Below are 22,624 nucleotides of genomic sequence, written 5' to 3' on the forward strand. Positions count from 1 at the left end.
ATATGATTCCTAGAGATAAATTGTGGATGATGTTCTAGGCTCTTGGTGTTGAGTATTTTCCAGCTATCGTTTTAAAAATGAAATGACTATGGAACCAGCATATATTTATTACTTCCATATTATGTGTAGGAATGTGTAGGAGTCCTGTTATGTGATGAAGCAGGTGATATGACAGTTCAAGCTGACAAACTAAAAGCAGTCCTAATCCATTTGTGAATAATTATCAAATGAATTCTCTACATGAAGTTCTTAGTAGGAGATCTGGGAAGAGAAGGATCACTTCAGACTAGGGAAAGCTTTCTGAGGAAATGGAATTTGAGTGAACTTTATGGAATGGGTAAAATTTGCATAGGTTGAGAGGAAAGACAAAGGAAAACTTCCTATGGTAAAGTTAATATTATAGATTACTGCTTCTAATAGTTGTTCATCAAACCCATAGGTAATATTAATTTTGTACATGGGGACTTTGAAGCTCAGTGAAGTTAAGTGAATTTCCCAGGGTCACACAGTTAATAAATGGCAGGGCTTAGATGTGGATCTGAGCTTGTTTGATTCCCCAGCCCTACATTCAGCATTATGTATCCCATCATTTGGTTAGCAGTAAAATCTAATATAATTTAAATTTAAATATATATAAATATTTTTATATAAACATATATTTATATAAATATATATAAATATTTTAAATATATAAAAATATATTTAAATTTAAATATAACTTAAAATTTAAAAATTGAGCAACAGATGCTTCCTTACATACTTATCCATTGTGCTTATTCAAAACTCAATCGAAAAGGAATCTCACTGTACCGAGACTCAGACAACACTCTCTATCCTGTACTGGTACTTTTTAAGTGGGGAGGGGGACAGTCGATGAGGAACACACTTTGAAAAGACATTGATAAAGAGTAGCATGTTCTTGGTGCTGCTGTATTGACACCTAATTAGAAGTCAATATTGTAAGCATAATGACCTGGCCAATCGCTGAACTGACTGCCTAAGTGACACAGAGTCCCCAGGTAATAGCAAAAGATAAGAGTGTTATTTGCTTGCCCAGTGCCACTTGGACACAGTGTTTGCATTAGAATGCAAATGTTCAAGCAGATTCTTCCGGGCTCGTATCTAAGTGGCTCTGGCCTAGGTAGCAAAGGTTAAAATACCATAAAATTTGGTGTGAAACCCAACCTTCCCAGTTACAAATGTGTTCACAGGGAATAGCTTTTCCTTCCTGAAAAGCAAAAGAAGTGTTGGGTTTAGAGGGCCACATGAGAAGGCAGTTAAAATATTTTTCCCCACACAGGCATTATATTGATCAATTTCTTAAAAATAAAAAAAAAGACCAAAGTTAACCTGATATTTGGAGTTTCTCTGTGCTATTTTTTTGGATGATCTTGTTTCTTCCTCCTCTTCTCTGTCTTTAATGAGCAGATAGTGTAATACTGCCTTACTTCCGAAGGTGATTGGATTTTTATCCATTTTGATTTGTATTTGGCCAATGGTATATATTAAATAGCTTATATTTATCTGTGGGTGTTTCGTATATATATTTCTTAATGCTGAGAATCACAAATAGCTGTGTGGAAAGCTTCAACCAGCCTGATTACAGCGGATGTGCAATTGGATTGAAGAATGTGTACTCAAGAGCTTATGATCACTGGCCCGCTCGAGTCTGGGTGATGCATGTGGCTTTCCAGGGATGCCGCTATTTACATCTGTTAATGGCCCTTCTTGATGGCCGGCTCCCCAATGAGGTGACACGCAGCAGTCCGGGGATGAGGGCCCAAGGCTGCGAATGTGGCTGGGCTCCATTAGGCAGGACCAGGATTGTTCACTGGTAGGCTTTGTGTTTGGGGGCAAGTGGTGGGGGTGGGAAGCAGGGTAGACAGAAAGATTCTGGAGGGGGGCAGAAAAAAGAATGAAAAACATTACTTATCTAGGTATAGGGAAGCAGACAGGCAGATGTGAAAAACTGCAGCCGTAACTGAGGTATGAGTGACTAGAAAAGAAATGGAACTAGCGAATAAACAAGTAGAAGGATTGACTAGTTCTCATTTGGAAGGGGATTAAAAGAGGAGAGGGCTGTGAGGGTTTGGAAGGAGACATGTCACCCCCGCCTGTTAGGTCAGTATCATTTATTTGTGTGGCTGGACAGATGCTACTGAACACTGAGCAGAGATTTACATATATTAGTGCAGCAAGAGGTCGGTTACTTGCATACTTGCATCCTTTGGTGTTCTGGTGTTGGGAGAAAGCGACAGGAGGTGCTCAGAGGAGGCAATGTTGAGATATAGCAGTTCCTGCAGAAATAGAAGATACCTGAAGCAAGCCAGTAAAGAATGTTGCCATTATTCCTATCAAATACTTTTTGTTTAGTTGCTAAGTCATGTCTGACTTGTTTTGGGACCCCAGGGACTATAGCCCTCCAGGCTACTCTGTCCATGGGATTTCTCAGGCAAGAATACTGGAGCGGATTGCCATTTCCTTCTCCAGGGGATCTTCCCGACCTAGGGATCAAACCCACATCTCCTGTATTGCAGGCGGCTTCTTTACCACTGAGCCGCGGGGGTAGCCCTATCAAAGGACTATAAAAGTTGTACAGTCATGAGAGGTAGTCCTCTTTCTGCTTTCCTACATGTTAAAGGTTTCTTGGAAAGAATCTCACAAAATAAGGTAATAAGTTAGGGAATCCTGGATTTAATTCCCAGGGCCACAGTATATTCTTCCATACATATGCTGAGTGCATTTAGACTTTGGTGTTTCCATCTTCTTTGAGCAAACCCAAAGAAGAAATTGAGACAGCTGTGAGATACATACATAGTAAACCAGCTGTTCTCAACATAATCTTAGAAAAGTATGCTAGAATATTTGCTCTAGTTTCCCACAGGGAGCTTGGCTCTTTAGCATTGCATATCTTTACACAAAGGTTGTGTCTGCATTCAGTCTGATATCTTCAAGGAGCCTGGAACAAAATTCTGCATGTAAGAAGCTTGTATTGATTTGTCTGTCTGTTTATGCCTTTGCAGATTGGCATGGTAGCTTGGAAAATGACCCTTAAAAGTCCAGAATATCCAGACGGCCGAGATATCATTGTTATTGGCAATGACATCACTTACCGAATTGGGTCCTTTGGACCCCAAGAGGATTTGCTGTTTCTCAGAGCTTCTGAGCTTGCCAGGGCAGAGGGCATCCCACGCATCTATGTAGCAGCCAACAGTGGAGCAAGAATTGGACTGGCAGAGGAAATTCGTCATATGTTTCACGTGGCCTGGGTAGATCCTGAGGATCCTTACAAGGTACAGATTAAGAGAAGATAATACTTCCGATTACTTTACGGATATGTGCGTGTGTGTGTGCGTGTGTGTGTGTACAAAGGTGGGAGAGAAGTAGAGGTTTAAGTTCAAAAGTTAGCAACTGCACTGTAAATTCTCTCTCAGTATGTTCACCTGGTCTTTCCTCCAGCTTGGAAACAGAACACCATTCCTTGGGTTGCACTAGATGGAAATAGTAGGTGTGCATTTAATGTGAGACATGTTAAGCCAGAAAATTATTATTACTAATTTCGTTATTAAATTATTCCACCTTGTCTTCTAAGACATGTGGTCAGTTATCAGCAAAATCTCTCAGATCCTCAGCTTCTCTGATTGTTCTCCAACCTTCTTGCTCTACTTGAAACCTGCCTGACCTCCGAAGACTCTTCTTCCTTCTTACATGGCGAACGGTTTCTCTTTCCCTTGTGCCACAGAGCCTGGAGAGAGACTTTGATGAAGAGCCCCTCCCCCTGTCTAATCCCACTGTGTTTGGTCCTTTCCCTTCTTGCCAGCTTAAGGATATAGATCAAAGCTCCTCCCCCTTCTTTCTTGCATCATCATGTTTTCCCTCTATGTTAGAAGAAGACACGTCTGTGTCTTTAGCACATAGATACTGACCCCTGCAGTCACCAACCCTACCCCGTTTTTTCTTTCCGTTTATCATGAACTCCTTATTGCCAAATTCAGGCTTAAACTGAAGAAAGCAGGGAAAACCACTAGACCGTTCAGGGATGACCTAAATCAAATTCCTTATGATTATACAGTGGAAGTGAGAAATAGATTTAAGGGACTAGATCTGATAGACAGAGTGCCTGATGAACTATGGATGGAAATTCGTGACATTGTACAGGAGACAAGGATCAAGACCATCCCCATGGAAAAGAAATGCAGAAAAGCAAAATGGCTGTCTGTGGAGGCCTTACAAATAGAAAAGAAGAGGAGGGAGGAGGGTTTAGGATGGGGAACACATGTATACCTGTGGCGGATTCATTTTGATATTTGGCAAAACTAATACAATTATGTAAAGTTTAAAAATAAAATTAAAAAAAGAAAAGAAGCGAAAAGCAAAGGAGAAAAGGAAAGATATAAGCATCTGAATGCAGAGTTCCAAAGAATAGCAAGGAGAGATAAGAAAGCCTTCCTCAGCGATCAGTGCAAAGAAATAGAGGAAAACAACAGAATGGGAAAGACTAGAGATCTCTTCAAGAAAATTAGAGATACCAAGGGAACGTTTCATGCAAAGATGGGCTCGATAAAGGACAGAAATGCTATGGACCTAACAGAAGCAGAAGATATTAAGAAGAGGTGGCAAGAATACACAGAAGAACTGTACAAGAAAGATCTTCACGACCCAGATAATCACGATGGTGTAATCACTCACCTAGAGCCAGACATCCTGGAATGTGAAGTCAAGTGGGCCTTAGAAAGCATCACTATGAACAAAGCTAGTGGAGGTGATGGAATTCCAGTTGAGCTCTTTCAAATCCTGAAAGATGATGCTGTGAAAGTGCTGCACTCAATATGCCAGCAAATTTGGAAAACTCAGCAGTGGCCACAGGACTGGAAAAGGTCACTTTTCATTCCAATCCCAAAGAAAGGCAATGCCAAAGAATGCTCAAACTACTGCACAATTGCACTTATCTCACATGCTAGTAAAGTAATGCTCAAAATTCTCCAAGCCAGGCTTCAGCAATACGTGAACCGTGAACTTCCAGATATTCAAGCTGGTTTTAGGAAGGGCAGAGGAACCAGAGATCAAATTGCCAACATTCGCTGGATCATCGAAAAAGCAAGAGAGTTCCAGAAAAACATCTATTTCTGCTTTATTGACTATGCCAAAGCCTTTGACTGTGTGGATCACAATAAACTGTGAAAAATTCTGAAAGAGAAGGGAATACCAGACCACCTGACCTGCCTCTTGAGAAACCTATATGCAGGTCAGGAAGCAACAGTTAGAACTGGACATGGAACAACAGACTGGTTCCAAATAGGAAAAGGAGTATGTCAAGGCTTACATGTCCTGCTTATCACATGGAGTCTTCCCGAATCAGGGATCAAACTGGTGTGTCCTACATTGGCAGGTGGATTCCTTACTACTGAGTCACCAGAGGAACTCCACAGCAAGACTTCTTAAAAAGAGTTTCTCTTCTTGCTGTTTCCAGATACGCTTCTCCCTCCCATCCCCTCTGGAACCCATCTATTTCTCCTGCACCCACACCGTTCCACTGGAGCTGCTTATGTCAAGGTTGCTATTGATTCCGTATTATTAAACTCTGTTGTGAATCTCACTTATGTGACGTTTCAGCAGCATTCCATGCAGTTGGTTACACCTTCATCCTTGCAATACTTTCTTCTCTTAGTTTCCAGGACCCCATAATCTCCTTTTTACCCTTCTAACACTCCTTCTCAGTTTCCTTTGCTGCCTTTTACGTCTTTAAGAGTGTCAAGGGATGATGGAAATGTTCTGTGTTTTGATTGTAATGGCAAATATGCACAAATGTATACATTTGTCAGAATTCATCAAACTTCAACACTTAAAACTGATGGATTTTGTTGCCTGTAAATTATGCTTCAGTAAAATTCATTTCAAAAGTATATGAGAATTGTTCATGACCACTCTTAAGTACTTGGGCTTCCCTGGCAGCTCAGCTGGTAAAGAATCTGCCTGCAATGCTGGAGACCCTGGTTCAATTCCTGGGTTGGGAAGATCCGCTGGAGAAGGGATAGGCTACCCACTGCAGTATTCTTGGGCTTCCCTTGTGGCTCAGTGGGTAAGGAATCTGCCTGCAATGCAAGCAGACCTGGGTTTGATCCCTGCATTGGGAAGATCCCCTGGAGATGGGAATAGCTACCCATTCTAGTATTCTGGCCTGGAGAGTTCCATGGGGTCACAAAGAGTCAGACATGACTGAGTGACTTTCACTTTTACTATTAAATACAGGGTTTCTTTTGGGATGATAGAAGTATCCTAGAATTAGATAGTGGTGGTGGTTGTACTATATCTGAATATACTAGAAACTACTGAATTGTATACTGTATGATGGCCAGTTTTATGTTAATGTGAATTTTATCTCAAATTTTTCAAATTATTTTTTAAAATGTGAATGGAGATATATTTCAAGGTCACAAAGGCTGTAGCAGAACGAAGTCCAGGATCTCCCAGCCTCAACCCCATCAGGGCCCAGAGCCACCTCACCTGGCGCTTTGGCAAGATAGCTTTTACAGAAGGTGAGGTAGAAAGAAAAAAAGTGTTTTAGGGCTCAGTCCCTAAAACACTCAGTCCCTGAACTTCTCCTCTTGTCTCTATTCACCTACCCTTGGTCATCTCACCCAGTCCTCAAGATTTAAATTCCATCTATAAACTGATTAACTTCTAAATTGATATAATACCCCCGAACGTCAGATTCATCTGTGCGGACTCAACCTCTCTTCCTGCACATCTGCCTCACGGCAGCTTCTAGTCACCTTCCTTGCATTTGTTCTTCCTACAGTCTTCTCTAGCTCAATAAATGATACCTCTATTCTTCTGTGTAAGTAAAAGATCTTAGAGTTATGCTTGACCTGTCTTTCTCACATCCACATCCTCTCTGTCAGTGAATCGCGTGTGCATCCCAGCCTTCAAAATATACCCAGAGCACAACCACCTCTGAGTGCTTCTGCTGCTGCCCCGTGATCTAGGTCCCCATCATCTCTTACTGCATTTATTTCGGTCGCTTCCTCATGGACCTTCCTGCTTCTGGCCTTGCCCCTCCCCCTATCCAAAGTCTACTCTCAGCAGGAAGTGGAGGGCTTCCCTGGTGGATCCGTGGTAAAGAATCTGCCTGCCAATGCAGGAGACACAGGTTCAGTCCCTGGTCCAGGAAGATCCCACATGCAGCAGAGCAACTCAGCTCAAGCACCATGACTATTGCGCCTGTGCTCTAGAGCCCGGGAGCTGCAACTACGGCAGCCCGCATGCCCCAGAGTCCCTGCTCCACAACAAGAGAAGCCATGCAATGAGAAGAGCATGCACCGCAACTGAAGAGTAGCCCCTGCTTGCCGCAACCTGAGAAAAGCCAGCATGGCAACGAAGACCCAGCACGACCAAAAATAAAAACGGAAGGGAAGGAAAGTGGAATGATCCAGTTAAATGTAAATCAGATCGTGACTCCAAACTTTCCTGTGATTAAAACCCTTTAAAGGCTTCCCAGCTAACTCACATGAGGGCCGGAAACCCTGCAGTTGCCGGCACATCCCTCCTAGGCGGGCCTCCAGTGACCCCGTCCTCGTCTGATCCCACCGTATCCCACACTGGCTCCTCCGGCCTCCCCGCTCTGTCTTGAGCCTGCGGGGCACATTCGGCACCTTCACGCTTGTGGTTCCTGCTGCCTGGTGTGCTTTTCCGCCAAATACCCCCATGTCTCACTTCCACAGCACTTCAGGTATTGGCTCAAGTGACATTTTCAGCAAAGCCTTTCCTGGCTGTTCTTCTAGAAGGTCGACTCTCCCAGCTGTCCTGTCTCCTTCCTCTATTTTATTTTTTCCCCTCAAACGTTATTCCCATTAACATCGTATATTTAACTTACTTACTTTGTGTATTTTCTGTATCTCCTACTAGAAGATAAGTTGTGTAACGCCAGAAACTTTTGCCTGTTTTGTCCGTTCCTGTTTTCCCCATGCTTTGGCCAGTGCCTTCCATGTAGTAGGCGCCCGATAAATGTGGCTGGCTGACATACTGCTGACATTCCCTGCCTTCTCAGCAAGAGTCAGGCAGAATCGGCGGCAAATTCAAATTCATGTCTCTGGCATGTTGTGCTCACTGTGGGACAAGTTCAGTTAAACCGCGGACATAGTTTCTCGTAGTATTTTAAGTGTTTTTCTCTGCTTGCTTTTTTTGTTTTTTGGTCTGAGTGACTCCTTCACTTAAGGTGAATATGTGTATTAAATAACTCTGTATGTGAGTGTGCATATGTATGTATAAAAATAAGCCAATTATGAAATGTTAGTATGAAAAAAAACAAAACCAAAAAAAAAAAAAAAGAAATGTTAGTATGTTTTTTTAATGTACCTAGGGATTATTTATTTTAAAAAGCAAATATTTTTTTGCTTTTTTATTTAAAAAATAAAATGTTTATTTAAAAAAGCAAACGGTTCAAGCTTAGTGTTTACTGATCATTAGCATAGACATCTGATTTTAAGATTGAATACTCCAGTTTTGTGATGCTCTCAATTATCCTTGACCCATCTATATTTTGATGGTACGATGGTCCCATTGTGAGAAAATGATGAATAGTAATTCATGCAAATCTTTAATTTTGTGTTGATATTTTTAATGGAGGTATCACTTAAGATTAGAGAATGACCCTTTAACCTTGATGAAAAGGAAATGAGTGGAATGTATTAGTACCTGAGGTTGCAGCTGCAAGATACCTAATTTCAAGGGTACAATGATACAGAAACAGACACCTCCATCTTTCAAAGGAGCACTCTCTATGCTAGTATTCTATGAGACAGTAACTCTAAGACATGATTTGGCGATTTAAAGCTAGCTTAGAACCACTGCATCATATGTACTTTGCTGGGTCTTCTGGTCATGTGGTGATGGCAAATAATGGGTTAAAAACTATTTGTGCTTCCCACAGGGATACAAATATTTATATCTGACCCCTCAAGATTACAAGAGAGTCAGTGCTCTCAACTCTGTCCATTGTGAACATGTGGAAGATGAAGGAGAATCCAGGTAGGTATTATCCATCAGAATAATTTGGCCATGGATTCAAGAAAGGAGAATTTGATCATTTTTTTCTCACTGTCCTGTTGATCATGACCTTGAGCAATGAAGATTGCTTGTTGCATAATCTAAAGCCTTAGGTATCTCTGCTCTACCACTTACTAGCTAAAAAGCAAAATTATTCATTGAGGCTTTAAAATTGTTTATTATATGCATTTGAAAAGTTGGAACATACAAATAATTATGAATAAAAAGTAAAAACCAGCTATAGTCCTACCAAGAGATCACAGTTATTAATATATATTATATTCTTTCTGTCTTTTGTATATACATCTCTTTTCCTACATAATTGGGGTCATAATAGAAAAGGTCTTTTGTAATTTATTCTTTCCACAAAAAATTATTTGGGGGGTAACTTTTTATATTCTTACAATATTATTTGAGAATGTGATATTTAATGACTTCATATAAATCTTTTTAATGAATGTATCATATTTGAGCATTCAGACAATTCTAATTTTTACTGCTATATCCCTGGACTGATCATTCTTTTATGTAAACTTTGAGGAATATCTCTGGTTATTTACTTTGTGTTAATTTCTAAAAGTAGAATTAGTAGTCAAAAAGTATGTCCATTTAAAAAAAATTTTTTTTAATAATTTCAAATTGTCTTCTCAAGAGCTGCATTCCCACGAGCAGTATATGTAGTGCTTGTTCACGCTGTTTAATTGTTCTCCATCCTTGCCAACATTGATTATTGTCAATAAAATAGGATGAAAACAGCAATTGTTATTTTAACTGGTATTTTTTGATCACCAGTGAAGTTGAACATTTTTATAATCTATCTGAAAGTATTTTCCAGAATGTTAATCTGTTGCTCCAGTATCATTTGTTGAATAATTCATACTTTCTTCACTTTTATAATAATCTTAACTCAATTACCAGGCTTTATATTCTGTTTTTTGTTCTATCTATTCTTGGACTAATGCCACACAGTTTTAACTGCTCTAATGGGCCAGGGTTCCTCACATTCTTAATTTTCCCCCCAAATTTTATCAATTATTTTTGTCTTTTTACATATAGGCTCATTTTTAAAAAATTCCCCAAAACCTCCCATAATGATTTTGATCCAAGTTGCATTAGGTTTATAAATTAATTTAGGAAGATCTGAGTGCTTTATAATATTAACTCTTCCCAACTAGATATATGGTGTGTGTTTCTAATTATTTAAGTGTATATTTGAAGTTTTATAGTTTTCTTCACATAGGTTATGCCAGAAGGTCCCAGTCTTTCTTGGTTCACAGCACCCATATTGTCTCTGTAATTTTTTCATAGCAGCTTTAGGCAAAAGGATATACCTCATATTTCTGATTATTGAGTAGGCAAACCCAGAGAGCTTCATAAGTATTTCTGCTGTGAACAACATGGGTTTGAATTTCTTGAGTCCACTTCTACATGGACCTTTTCAACAGTAAATGCAACAGTACTGTACCATCTGTGGTTGGTTGAATCTATTTATAGACATGCAAGAACCGTGTATTAACAATTGAGCACCAACTATAAGTGATACTTGAATTTTCACCTCCTGAGGGTGGATGCCCCTAACTCTGGCTGTTGTTCAAGGGTCAACTGTATAGTATATATCATAGCTGAAAATTTGTTTTATGTCAGTCTTAAATAATTGCAGTTACTTACGTATGGGATATTTGGATCTGCACGACGTTGCAGATCTTAGAGTCAGCTTGGACATCGCCACCCTCATATTCTGCATTGGTTTTTGTGTAGAGCGCCCTCCACCCCGCACCACCTTCAAAACTGAAAACCCAGCTTTGCAACGATTGTCAGAAGGAATGTAGCACTACCTAGTGTTAAACCACGAACTACCTGAAACTAGTAGTTCACATGGGAGCCATCAGATACAACATAGTATTTCTCTCAAAAATTTGAAACATCCTTCAGTGCCCCTGGGAGAAGGCAGTGGCACCCCACTCCAGTACTCTTGCCTGGAAAATCCCATGGATGGAGGACCCTGGTAGGCTGCAGTCCTTGGGGTCACTAAGAGTCAGACACAACTGAGCGACTTCACTTTCACTTTTCACTTTCATGCATTGGAAAAGGAAATGGCAACCCACTCCAGTGTTCTTGCCTGGAGAATCCCAGGGACGGGGGAGCCTGGTGGGCTGCCGTCTATGGGGTCGCACAGAGTCAGACACGACTGAAGCGACTTAGCAGCAGTAGCAGTCAGGGCCCCTGACTGAGGGTTCACTGTGGCACCCATCCCAGGATGTCTTGGTGTACAGTGTAGGTATGGTGGGATTTTGCCGTTTTTTAGATAGCTCTAAATGTTTTGCACTTTTTTCTTGCTACTTTGAACAGGATTCCCACCCCACCCCCGCCATTGTATTTTTTAACTCTCTGTTACTGGTATCTCAGAAGACTTGATTTTTGTATATTGCTTTTGTTAAAATAAGTCAGTTTTCTTCTCTGAGCTTCAGTTTCCTCGTCTGTACGAAGAAGAAGCAAGTGAGCTTATATATGTGAAGCCTTTATTGGCACAGAACTAAGCACATAGTGAGCAATCACAGATCCTGGCTGTTATTACCTATGATAATGGAGATGATATTCCTTATCACACTGTACTGTTGTGAGGATCAAAAGTGGCACACATGAATCTTCTGTAATTGTATTACATTACACAAAGGTTCGGAGAAGGCAATGGCACCCCACTCCAGTACTCTTGCCTGGAAAATCCCATGGACGGAGGAGCCTGGTAGGCTGCAGTCCATGGGGTCTCTAGGAGTCGGACACAACTGAGCGACTTTGCTTTCACTTTTCACTTTCATGCATTGGAGAAGGAAATGGCAACCCACTCCAGTGTTCTTGCCTGGAGAATCCCAGGGACGGGGGAGCCTGGTGGGCGGCCATCTCTGGGATCGCACAGAGTCGGACACGAGTGATGCAACTTAGCAACAGCAGCAGCAGCATACAAAGGTTTTTATTATAAGTAACATTAAAATGTGGTACTACCTTTTTTGTTTTTTGGCCATGTGATGTGACATGCGGAATCTAGTTCCCTGACCAGGGATCAAACCTGTGCTCCTTGCAGTGGAAGCGCAGAGTCTTAACCACTGTATCTCCAGGGAGGTCCCTGGTACTGCTTTAAAGAATGATAGTCTTAAAGGTAGAAGACTTAGATCATAGAGCAGAAAATGGGAAATTTTTTACTCTCTTTCATGTAATGCAATAGGAAAAGATGTCACTTAACAAATCATAAACACCTCTGAAGCAGTATGCACTCCTTAGGAGGGAAAAGATCTGCTTTGCAAGGAAGGCTGGCTGGGCCCATGGGTATGTGTGACTATATGGCATGTGGGCCTTATAAAATGAACACTTAACCTCCTCCCCCACCACCAAATTACTGTGGCTCGTTAACCCATTAAAGCAGATTAACTTGACCTGTAACATAAGTCTGAAATCAGGAGTCTAGATACAGAGCCAAATGAAGAACTGGGAGAAGCAATTACTGGGAATCTGGGAAGCAGAAACAAAGCCACAGAACAACAGCGAGAGCAAAGAAAAGGAATTGGTGGAAGGCTGGAAGTAAAGGAACAGAGAAACATGGGGCAGAAAAAAAAATAGTTTAAGAGCCACTTTGGGATATTTATTTATTATTTCAGTTTCTAAAACTGTGCCCAGTGCCAAGCCTTCTGGGTACACGTGGAACAATAAATAACATATGCCCATCTCTGTGTCCCACTTTGTATTTTCACTTTATTAGCTGCATTCCCCATCTCCCATTTCGCATTATCAGCTATCACTCCTACCCTCCCACTGAGAAGACCCACGAGTGGCTCCCCTTGGATCCACAGGCTGCTTTCTGGACAACTTGCCCAGCATTTTACGTTTGCACACAGTCCTGCCCCTCCAGAGACTGTGCCAGGAACTCTCGTACATACACTGGGTACTTGCCAAGGAGCAGGGATAGAGTGCACGGTGTTGACCTTCCCTTCATCCTTGTCTTGGAAAGAGAGAGGATTTGGAACTCGAGAAACTGTTCTCACAGTGCCTCTGGATTTTTTTTTTTTTTTAATTCCTGGGTAACATTCATCTAAAATGTTTGATTTAATAATGGCTGTGGCTTACTGTAGAGATACACGTCCTAGAATGTAAGAGGTCTTCTGACACTGGAGCGCCATCTATGTGTCAAACCCTCTCGTTGCTGCTTAATTTAACTCAACTCAACTCTCAGAAGTGGATACACTCTAATTCCCATCTTACACAAGTTACCTTATCCCTAGAGTTGCACTGCTGTATGTGTCAGAGCAGGGATTTAAACCTGTCTCCTTAGTTCCAGATTTTGCTCTTTCCGCTACACCATGTTGCTTCCAGACAAAATAGGCACCAAGCTAAGAAGGAAAGATATATGAATGACGAGTATAAAAAATGTACAGAGCTCTGGTGTTAAATATGAGTTCGGTATGCTTTTAACAGCCTATTAATGGTGGCTCTTCTCTTAATGGATTGTCGTTACTGTGTTTAACCTGTCTAATTTGGCATGGCTCTATCCACCAGGTACAAGATCACTGACATTATTGGGAAGGAAGAAGGACTTGGAGCAGAGAACCTTCGAGGGTCTGGAATGATTGCTGGGGAATCCTCGTTGGCCTACGACGAGATCATCACCATCAGCCTGGTAAATCTTGGCCGAGTGTGAGATTTTTGGAGAGCTGGCTTTGACTAGGATTTGCTTTTGCCACCGTCACTGCTGTTCAGCTTCAAATGAGAGCATTTCTTTAAAAATATGTATATATATATTGATTTATTGGCAGTGCTGGGTCTTTGAGGCTGAGCATGCTTTTCTCTACTTGCAGCGAGTGGGAGCTACTCTCTAACTGCGCTGCAGGGTTCTCATTGTGGTGGCTTCTCGTTGTGGACCGCGGGCTCTAGGGTGTGCAGGCTTCAGTATTTGCAATTCCCCGGGCTCTGGAGCGTGGGCTTAGTTGCCCCATGGCATGAGGGATCTTCCCAGACCAGGGATCGAACCTGTGTCTCCTGCACTGGCAGGCGGATTCCTATCTCTGTGCCACCAGGGAAGCCCCAGGAGCATTGCTTTAAAATTGTAAATCTGCAATTTGATTTTAATTGTGCATAATAATAGGACGATAGAGTAATGTACATAATTGGATTCCCCAGATAAAACTAGCACCTTGTGTTAGCTTTTAGTTTAACTTATTTCTCAAATATTCCACACAGTATTAACAGCTTAAACTTCTTCTCCTCTTAACTAGTTTCCTTTTTCATACCTCTAGTGTGGATGCCACACATCTGTGGAACAGGCAGAAGTGTAAGAGAAGTAAAGGCTCTGAGACCCTTTAACTGTTACTTGAATCATTGAATGAATTATGTTACCTTCTTGGCTTTAACCAGGAAATTGTGTTTTTGTATTGTCATTTAACCAAACAGATTTCCTTAAAAAAAAAAAAAACACACACCTAGCTTCTGTTAATGTGAATTTTTTTTATACCTATAGCTTAATTCTTACAGCTTGGGAGGGAACATAAATATGTGACACATCGAATTTATTCTTTTTTTAAGGTTACATGCAGGGCCATTGGGATTGGGGCTTACCTCGTCCGACTGGGACAGAGAACCATCCAGGTCGAAAATTCTCACTTAATCCTGACAGGAGCTGGGGCCCTCAACAAAGTAAGTTTCTAGAGTTTGGGAGAAGTGTGTGAAGCTTTTCAAAGACTGTTGTGAATTCTTAATTCCAGGTCTTGATTGGTCAGGGAAGATATTCAGCCCACACATTCCTCAGGCTCTCTCTCCTCCTCTCTCCATCTTTTCTGCCTATTCATTCATTTGACATAATGAGTGTTATGAGTACCTACTATGTGCCTGACACTATTCCAAGCCCTGTGTATATGTTAATAAACAAACCATATATAACTCCTGCTGCAAAAAGTTTACATTCTGATGTCTTTCTAGAAAGATCAGATTGACTGCATCTGTTCTGCCCTCCCTCCCTTTTTCTCATCTGTGAGCAAGCAATGTGAGATTTATACCTATGAAACATCCTCTGAACATGGCAAGGGTGTCAGGTTTTAAAGTTTTGAGAAATTTGTGAAAGCATCTCTGAAGAGGAGCACTTAAGATATGGTCCCTTATAGGTAAGGAAGTACTTGGTCAATGTTGAATGGAAAGTGGGTGGATGGATGCATGGATGGATTGCTAAGAAAAGAATGTGACATGGACATTTACTGTCCCTTCCAAAGAAATGCTTGTGCCTGTTCAATCCAAGTTCATAGTGGTTTTCCACAGAGGGGAAAAAATATATAGCTTTCACTCTTACAGTGACCTCAGTACCTAAGAATAACTGCATATACAAAGGACCATGTAGTTCCCCCTTCTTTGCAGGCATAGGAAAATTATTTTCTCTCCAAAGCTAAGAATATGTAATAGTCTAAGGCTGGCTGACTGACCTCATACAGCTCACATAACCTCTCATCTTTCTTTATCCGTCAAAGATGAGTAATAATTTCCACCTTTAAATGAGGAAACACAGGTAAAAGCATCTAGAACTCGGCACAAAGCATTGGCCTGCACTGCTGTTGCAGTTACCTTTTCCTCTCTCAATATGGTTTGGGGACCGAACTTGCGGAATTACACGTGTGCTAAGTTAGTTGTTTATTAGACTTGCACAAACTTTTTTTTTTTTTTTAATCCAGCCTTGACTTTCAAGAAGAAGGATTGGAATTCAGTGTCCCAGCCTATCATCCCCATTTAGAATAAGTTGACACTGCCATCAGTCCAGTTACCTTTGGGGGAACGCCAGAAATGAGAATGGTGTGAGGTGATAAGCTTGCTCTCTGCACCCGTGTGAACTCTGCATCCTTCTCTGGGTTTGCCTTTCTCTCCAAGGAAAGCAGAGCGGTGCTCACAGAGGCCGGCTTGGATGTCCTGCTCTTTCTTTAGAGAGTAGCCTGGACATAAAGATTGTGAACTGTCTCTACTGAGGGAGGTTATTGCTCTGAATGAAACTGGCTGAGAGTCTTACGTTTTAAAAAAAAGTTGTTCTTTTGGATCCTTTTTCTTAGAATGAGATATTGATGCATGCTGAAGAGAACTGTACGTACCATTATCTGTGAGGATCCAAGGTAACGAAGACACCTACATTTCTGTAATGTTCCTCTACCTGAGCAAAGAGCTAATTTCTAAAGTGTCTTGTCACACTGAGTTTCTTATTTTTTCCCTGATAGCAAGACTATTCCAAAAGGCAGAGGTGTTGTCATTGTTGTGTTATTGTCACTGCTGCCGGGGGTTTTGTTTGTTTTTTCCTGAAAGCTTGGTAGTTGAATTTCAATCATGCTACAAAGAAAGCATTATCGGTTTTGTTTTGTTTTCTTAAAATCTGGTTAAATTGCTGTGATCAAATTCATTATATTCATCTTCCTCTTAGCCTGCAGGGCTGCTGGTTAAAGTCTAGTTGTAGGGAAGAGACAGTGAAGCTGCAGCTGTAACTTACCCTACAATGCTCATTTCCAGAAGGATATGATCATTTGTAGCTGAACGGAGTGATCAGTTATAGGGGTTACCTAACCCTGCCCTGACTGCTTCACTGTCCTCTTACATGGAGCCATGGAGCTGGCAGACCCTCGATTTCATGCAAATTCATTAAAATGTCCTGTCTGCCCCTGTGCCTCTCAAGTATGAAGAAGGGGACTAGACGGGAGCCACATACTCCGGCTGCCTCCTCCGCCTTCCTGCCTGTGCACATCCTGTCTTTGTGTGCACCGCTGTCGCTCTACACAGTCTGCCTTTTCTTCTATAGGAATCTGTGTCTCGCATCCGCTGGGCGTGTGTCCAGGTCACTTTGAGTGCGTGTCTCTTCCTGCCTGGGCGCTAGTCTCTGTCTCTTTGTGTCTGGATCCCTCTCTGTGTGCTTCCCTGAGTCTCCATGTGTGAGAAAGTCTTTGTGTGTGTCTGAAACCCCGTAGAGCCTCCCCAAGCCCTGACCATCTAGCCTGTCATACGCGTGTACCTGTGTAAATGTAGGTGGTGGACGCCAGCCTTTAGACTGTAAACATTTGACCCCTACCTTTCTGAGTCTTCATCCTTTACGTTAAACATTAGGGCAAAGAGTCAGAAGGGTGGGGGGAGCATACAGAGGTTGTAGGGAAAAAAAAAATCTGTGTGTGCAAGTGCCGATCCCGTTGACCCCTTTGAAAATTGAAATAATGATAATGCGCGTCTCCTGACTGCATCAAAGTATCAGCACATCAAAAGCCAGGAGGCATGAAATGCAAATGATAAAGTGAAAGCAGATGGATTGTGCATGATCGCCGGATGCCCAATGAATTTTAAAAGGTGCTGGATTGCAGAGGGGGGGTGGGGTGGGGGTGGGGGTGGTACTGAAATAAACACGTTATCCCTGCGATTTTTTTTTTTGTTCTTGACGCGCACTCCTGACAGTATTTTTTTCACACTTGAGTGAACACCCACTTCATCTCTCTCTCTCCTCTTCTCTCTTTTTCTCTCTCCTTTCTAACTCCACCTCCCCCCCACCGCCCCCCCCCCCCACCTCTTACACGTCTCAGGTCATGTCGCTGCAGCTCCGGTGGAAATAATAAGATATAAACCACGAGGTTGTTATTTGCATAGAAATAGCATGGAGCCCCAGGCAGCAAGGGAGAAGGACACAGGGATCATTTGTCTAAAATTTTAATGAAAACTTTTGCTGAGGCAGAGATTTTTTTAAAAACTTTCTGTCTCCTCGCTCTTCTCCTCCCCCTCCCCGCCCCCCTCCACCCCGTCTTTCCTTTGACTGAACACAGTTGGGTGTGAAGAGAAAGGGTTGACACTCCACATATCACACTTCTGTAACGCAGCCACATGTAAATTGTTTGTTCCTTTAATAGAAACGAAGCTGGAAAGACACACATTCCCAACTTAATACACTGCGTGTCTGCGTCAAGCTTTTATGGCTGCACTCCATCTCAGCACCCACGTGGTGTTGCCCATCGTTAGCCAACCCGGTTTTAATTAGTTTAGCCCTTCCTACCTCTCTCTTCCAAAGACGCTTACTTTTAAAGGATTTCTTTTTGTAGCCGGCAGTGGTCACCTGCATGTAAAACATGACCATCCCCAGGGTTTCCTGTGTCTTCCTGTCAGTGATCTCACTGTTCACTTACATGTCTTTTTTAGGGGCTCCGTCCTCTGCCATTCTGTCTTTTGTTTACCAAGACCAGACAGTGCTCCCCACATGTGTGCTTTGATCCCCGGTTCTTGTCATCTGAGTATTTGTATATCCTCGTTCCTTGAATGCCATGTTCTTTGCTGCCTGTAGTTATGTGTGAAATATTCAGAATATTACACAGGTGAGGAGAGATACAGGATCCAGTTTTCTTAAGCGTCGCAAAAACAGAGTTGACATTTGAACTCAAGGCGATGGGCTGGTGATAGGGGCAGCCTGGATAACTTTATTTGAAACTTAAGAGCATCTGTGTGGCTCCTTGTAACTTTCTGGGTGGGCTGGTGGCATGAGGGCCATTTTACAGATGGGAAGACAGAAACAGCAGAAGGTAGAAGAATACCTTTGTCTATTCGTTCCACCGACAGAGACTAGAACTAGCAGCAGAACATGAACCTCCACGTCCCTGAGTTTCATTTAAGGTGCGCTCAGTTCCCTGGGCTCAGTGTCCACAAGGCCTGAGAAGAGAAAGTAGTGTGATCATTTTATTTTATTTTTTAATTATTTATTTTACTTTAAGCTGCACTGGGTCTTCATTGCCGCGTGGGCCTTCTCTAGTTGCAGCACACGGGGGCTACTCCTCGCTGTGGGGCTGGAGCTTCTCATTGTGGTGGCTTCTCTTTCGCGGAGCACTGGCTCTAGGCAAGAGGGCTTCAGTAGTTGCAGTGTGTGGGCTCAGTAGTTGTGGCTTCGTTACTCCTCGGCATGTGGGATCTTCCTGGACCTGGGACCGAACCTGTGTTCCCTGCATTGGCAGGCGGACTCTCAGCCACTAGACCATCAGGGACGTCCCAGTGGTCATTTTACTTTTTGTCCAAATGTCATGCGAGTGATAACATAAGTAAGAGAAGCTCCTAAGGGCCTGCTCTCTCATGTCACTCAAGGTAGTGGATCATGGGTTTCCAGTTCTTCAAACAGTAGGCAGTGGGCGGGCAGATCCTTCAGAATTCCTCACTGAGAGCTAAGGACGGACTCGATGGACATGGAAGACTGCCTGCCAGAAGGGAGTCAGGCTGGCTTCGCAAAGGCAGCAGCTTGTGTGCTTGGGAAACTGGAAACAGAGACCCTTAATGGGCTGTGACAATTTGTAGAGCCATAAACTCCTAAGTCAAGGCGACATTGGACGTTTGCAGTGACTTTCAGATCCACTTCCTCTCCTTCCACTCTTTGCTCTGTTCTGTTTACTGTGACGTCAAGAGGTCGGTAGGCTGGGAGGACCTAGAAATATAAGGGATATAGACTAGAGCCTGCCAGTTCTCATCCACTGCCCAGATATGGTAAAAGCTCTCTCTTTATACCAAGAAATCAGAATTGCAGTTTATGACTTGTCCTCTGGACAATAATTGTCTCTGGAGGTAAGGCATGTGCCAGTGGTCTGATAGGTGGATTATAGATTCATTCAAGAGGTGATGTATGATTTTCTTATGCTAAAGCATTTTAAAGCTTCTGCATTAAGGGGGAAAAGATATCCAATAATCTCATTCCCTTTAGAGAGACCAGGTCCCTGGTACCAATGGATCTGCCAAGAAAAAATAAATTATATGATGAGTGTGACTAGGGCTATGTGTTAAGCCTGTTAATTCTGCTAATCTTGCTTTTGAAACTTGGTATCAGGCCCACACTGGATCTCAGTTTCCAAATACATGTATTTGTTTGTCTGTACCACGTGAAACGTGACTCTTTGGGGTACAGTATCAGAGCTCCTCCCAGGAGCTTGTAGCACCGGGAGCCTGCACTGTGCATTCTCTGTCCTTGCCCATGACACTCTCATGCACGATGTGAGTCAGCCATGGGGCTTGAGAAAGGAAGGGATGGTTCTTCAGCTCTGGCTGCCTTGTAACTGTCACGTAACTTAAAGAGGCCGACTGGGGACTTCCCTGGAGGTGCAGTGGTTAAGGCTCAGAGCTCCCAATGCAGGGAGTAGGGGTTCCATCCCTGGTCAGGGGACTAAGATCCCACAAGCCTCATGGTGAAACCAAAAAAAAAAGAGAAATAGACTGGCCAGGTTTGAATCCAGGCTCTGCCAACTGTGAGTGGAGCGACCTTGAACAAAGTACTTAACCCTTCCAAGTCACAGTAGTGTTAACCATAAAACAGGGCTTGTAACAGACCCTTGTGAGGATTAAATGAGTTAATACAGGTAATTCACTGGTAGTGTTGTTGTCTTCCCTAAGATGCATTTAGGGGCCTGTCTCAGTGCAGCTCTTTATCTGAGACGTGGAAGTGAAATACAAACACAACATCCTCTCTACTTTCTGACCCTTGGAAGGCAAAGATTCCTTTAAGAAAATGTTAGATGTCAGTCCTCACTGTGGCAGTACATCCACATATTGACTTTCCCCATAGATGTTATCTGAAGACAATCACACACTTTGGAAAGCCATTAACGCTAGAGGCACCATGTCCGGCCCTGATAGGGTAGTATATGTGTCAGTCATATGTCTGCGCAGGTCCCCAAGGACTTGTTGGTACAATAGCCCATAATCACTCTAAGGATCAGTCCAGCAATTTGCATTTTTAAAAGTCCCTAACTACCTATTTTCACAACAGACAGGCCCTGTTCTCCGAAGCTCCAGATGGGATCAGTCTCCTTTCTAAAGAGGGTATGTGAGCTTCCTCTCGGAATCAGTCTCTCTTTAGCATGAGGAATGAGCTCTCAGAAAAGGTTGCCCATCCCCTTGGTTTTCAGGCCTTTCCCCCTGCGCACACGTAAAATAGGGGCCACCTGACCCCATCTGGGGAGTTGTTTAGTTTCTCACCCAGTATTCCTCGGGTCTGGGAGGAAACTGTGAGCAGGGCTGTTTGACGCCATGAGTGCGCTGAGGTCATCAGCAGGCAGTCTGATCCCCACTCTCTGGTGGAATTGTCATTCAGGGGTCCACGGCCTCTGACCCTCTAAGAGAGCCCGCATGGGCATGGTGGCCTAGACACTCAGGATGGGAGAGCCCACACAAGCATCACTCTGGAGCTTCTAGAGTTCTGAGGCTCTGCCTGGGCATTGAGACTTGGGAATGATCATGTTCAATAGCCTATTATAAACATGCTAAAACTTTTTGAAGTTTCAAAGCCTTTGATGTTAGTCACTCAGTTATGTCCAACTCTTTGTGACCCTCTTTGTGACCCCCATGGACTGTAGCCCTCCAGGCTCCTCTGTCCATGGGATTCTCCAGGGAAGAATACTGGAGTGGGTTGCCATGCCCTCCTCCAGGGGATCTTCCCAACCCAGGGATTGAACCTGTGTCTCATGTCTTCTGCATTGGCAGATGGGTTTTTTACCACTAGCACCACCTGCGAAGCCCATCACAGCCTTTAGATTTTAAAACAATTATGTATTTATTATTTATTTGGCTGCATGGGATCTTGGTTGGAGCACACAAGATTTTCGTTGGCAGAGTTTGGACCCTCTAAGTTGCGATGCATGGGCTTAGTTGCTCTTCGGCACATGAGATCTTAGTTCCCCAACCAGGGATGGACCCCACTGCATTGCAAGGCAGATTCTTAACCATCACCAGGGAAGTCCCTCAGATTTTTTTTTCTAAGAAAAAGCAAATAAAATTTTTTTAATTATTCCTCTCCTTGCCATGTACTAGCAAAGCAACTAGCCCAAAGCAACTTTGGGCTCTTGTCTCTTTGGGGCTCACTTTCCTCTATGTAAAATACATTTCCTATCTTAAGGTGAAGACCAGAGGGTCTCTGAATCTTAAATTCTTTTTAATTTCTAGTACTCTCTTACGCTATGAAGATGTGTCTTGACTTGTAGCCCGGGAGTTGTGTTAGGTTGGGGCAGGGAGAGAATAGATTGGAGCACTGGTGGGGAGTCTAAAAAAGTGACTACATGTGAGAGAATTCTGTGTTAGTGCGATTACATACTAGTAATCTATAAAATTACTATGTATTAGCAAGGTTAGGAATGGGAGTTGTAGAGCATAACAGTTTAATTTTTTTTTTCCATATTACAGAAGAGTTAAGTATCAGGTGGTGATGGTAGTGATGTAGTTCATGATGAGAACAAGTGGTCCTAGAATTATTACTGGAAGCGGAAGGATCCTTCAGAGTCCCACTGCCCAACTGTTTGAATTTCTGCTGTAACTCCATTACCAAATAGTCATTCAGTGATGCTTGAAAAACTCGACTGAAGGGCAACTCAGTACTCTTTAAGCCAATCCGTTTAATCTGTATGAAGTTCTTCCTAGTCTGTTTCTCTATACAGACAAACTAATTCCTCTTAAATAGTAGTTCAAAATTAACAAAGTGACTCCCAGTTTGATGCTCTGGCCTGTTGTAGAACTGAACAGAACCAAACTCTTTCCCATGTATTTTCGCTTTCAAAGTCCAGTCTTGTCTCAAGAACAAACG

At 42.6% G+C, this 22,624-nt stretch overlaps 1 protein-coding gene across 9 annotated transcripts in view; it reads left to right on the forward strand.

Annotated features, from left to right (window-relative positions):
* ACACA (acetyl-CoA carboxylase alpha) overlaps positions 1-22,624 on the forward strand; it is a 286,860-nt gene that overhangs the window by 210,385 nt on the left and 53,851 nt on the right. For all 9 annotated transcript variants that reach the window (XM_086360402.1, XM_086360403.1, XM_086360410.1 and 6 more), the window contains 4 exons: positions 3,024-3,293; positions 8,930-9,027; positions 13,591-13,711; positions 14,614-14,724. In XM_086360402.1, coding sequence (XP_086216528.1) covers positions 3,024-3,293; positions 8,930-9,027; positions 13,591-13,711; positions 14,614-14,724 — 600 coding nt within the window. The remainder of the gene's footprint in view (positions 1-3,023; positions 3,294-8,929; positions 9,028-13,590; positions 13,712-14,613; positions 14,725-22,624) is intronic.

This window comes from Bos grunniens, chromosome 19 (assembly GCF_055505025.1).
Source record: "Bos grunniens cultivar Pamir isolate PY7600 chromosome 19, Bosgru_T2T1.0, whole genome shotgun sequence".
In the NCBI taxonomy this organism is placed as follows: Eukaryota; Metazoa; Chordata; class Mammalia; order Artiodactyla; family Bovidae; genus Bos; species Bos grunniens.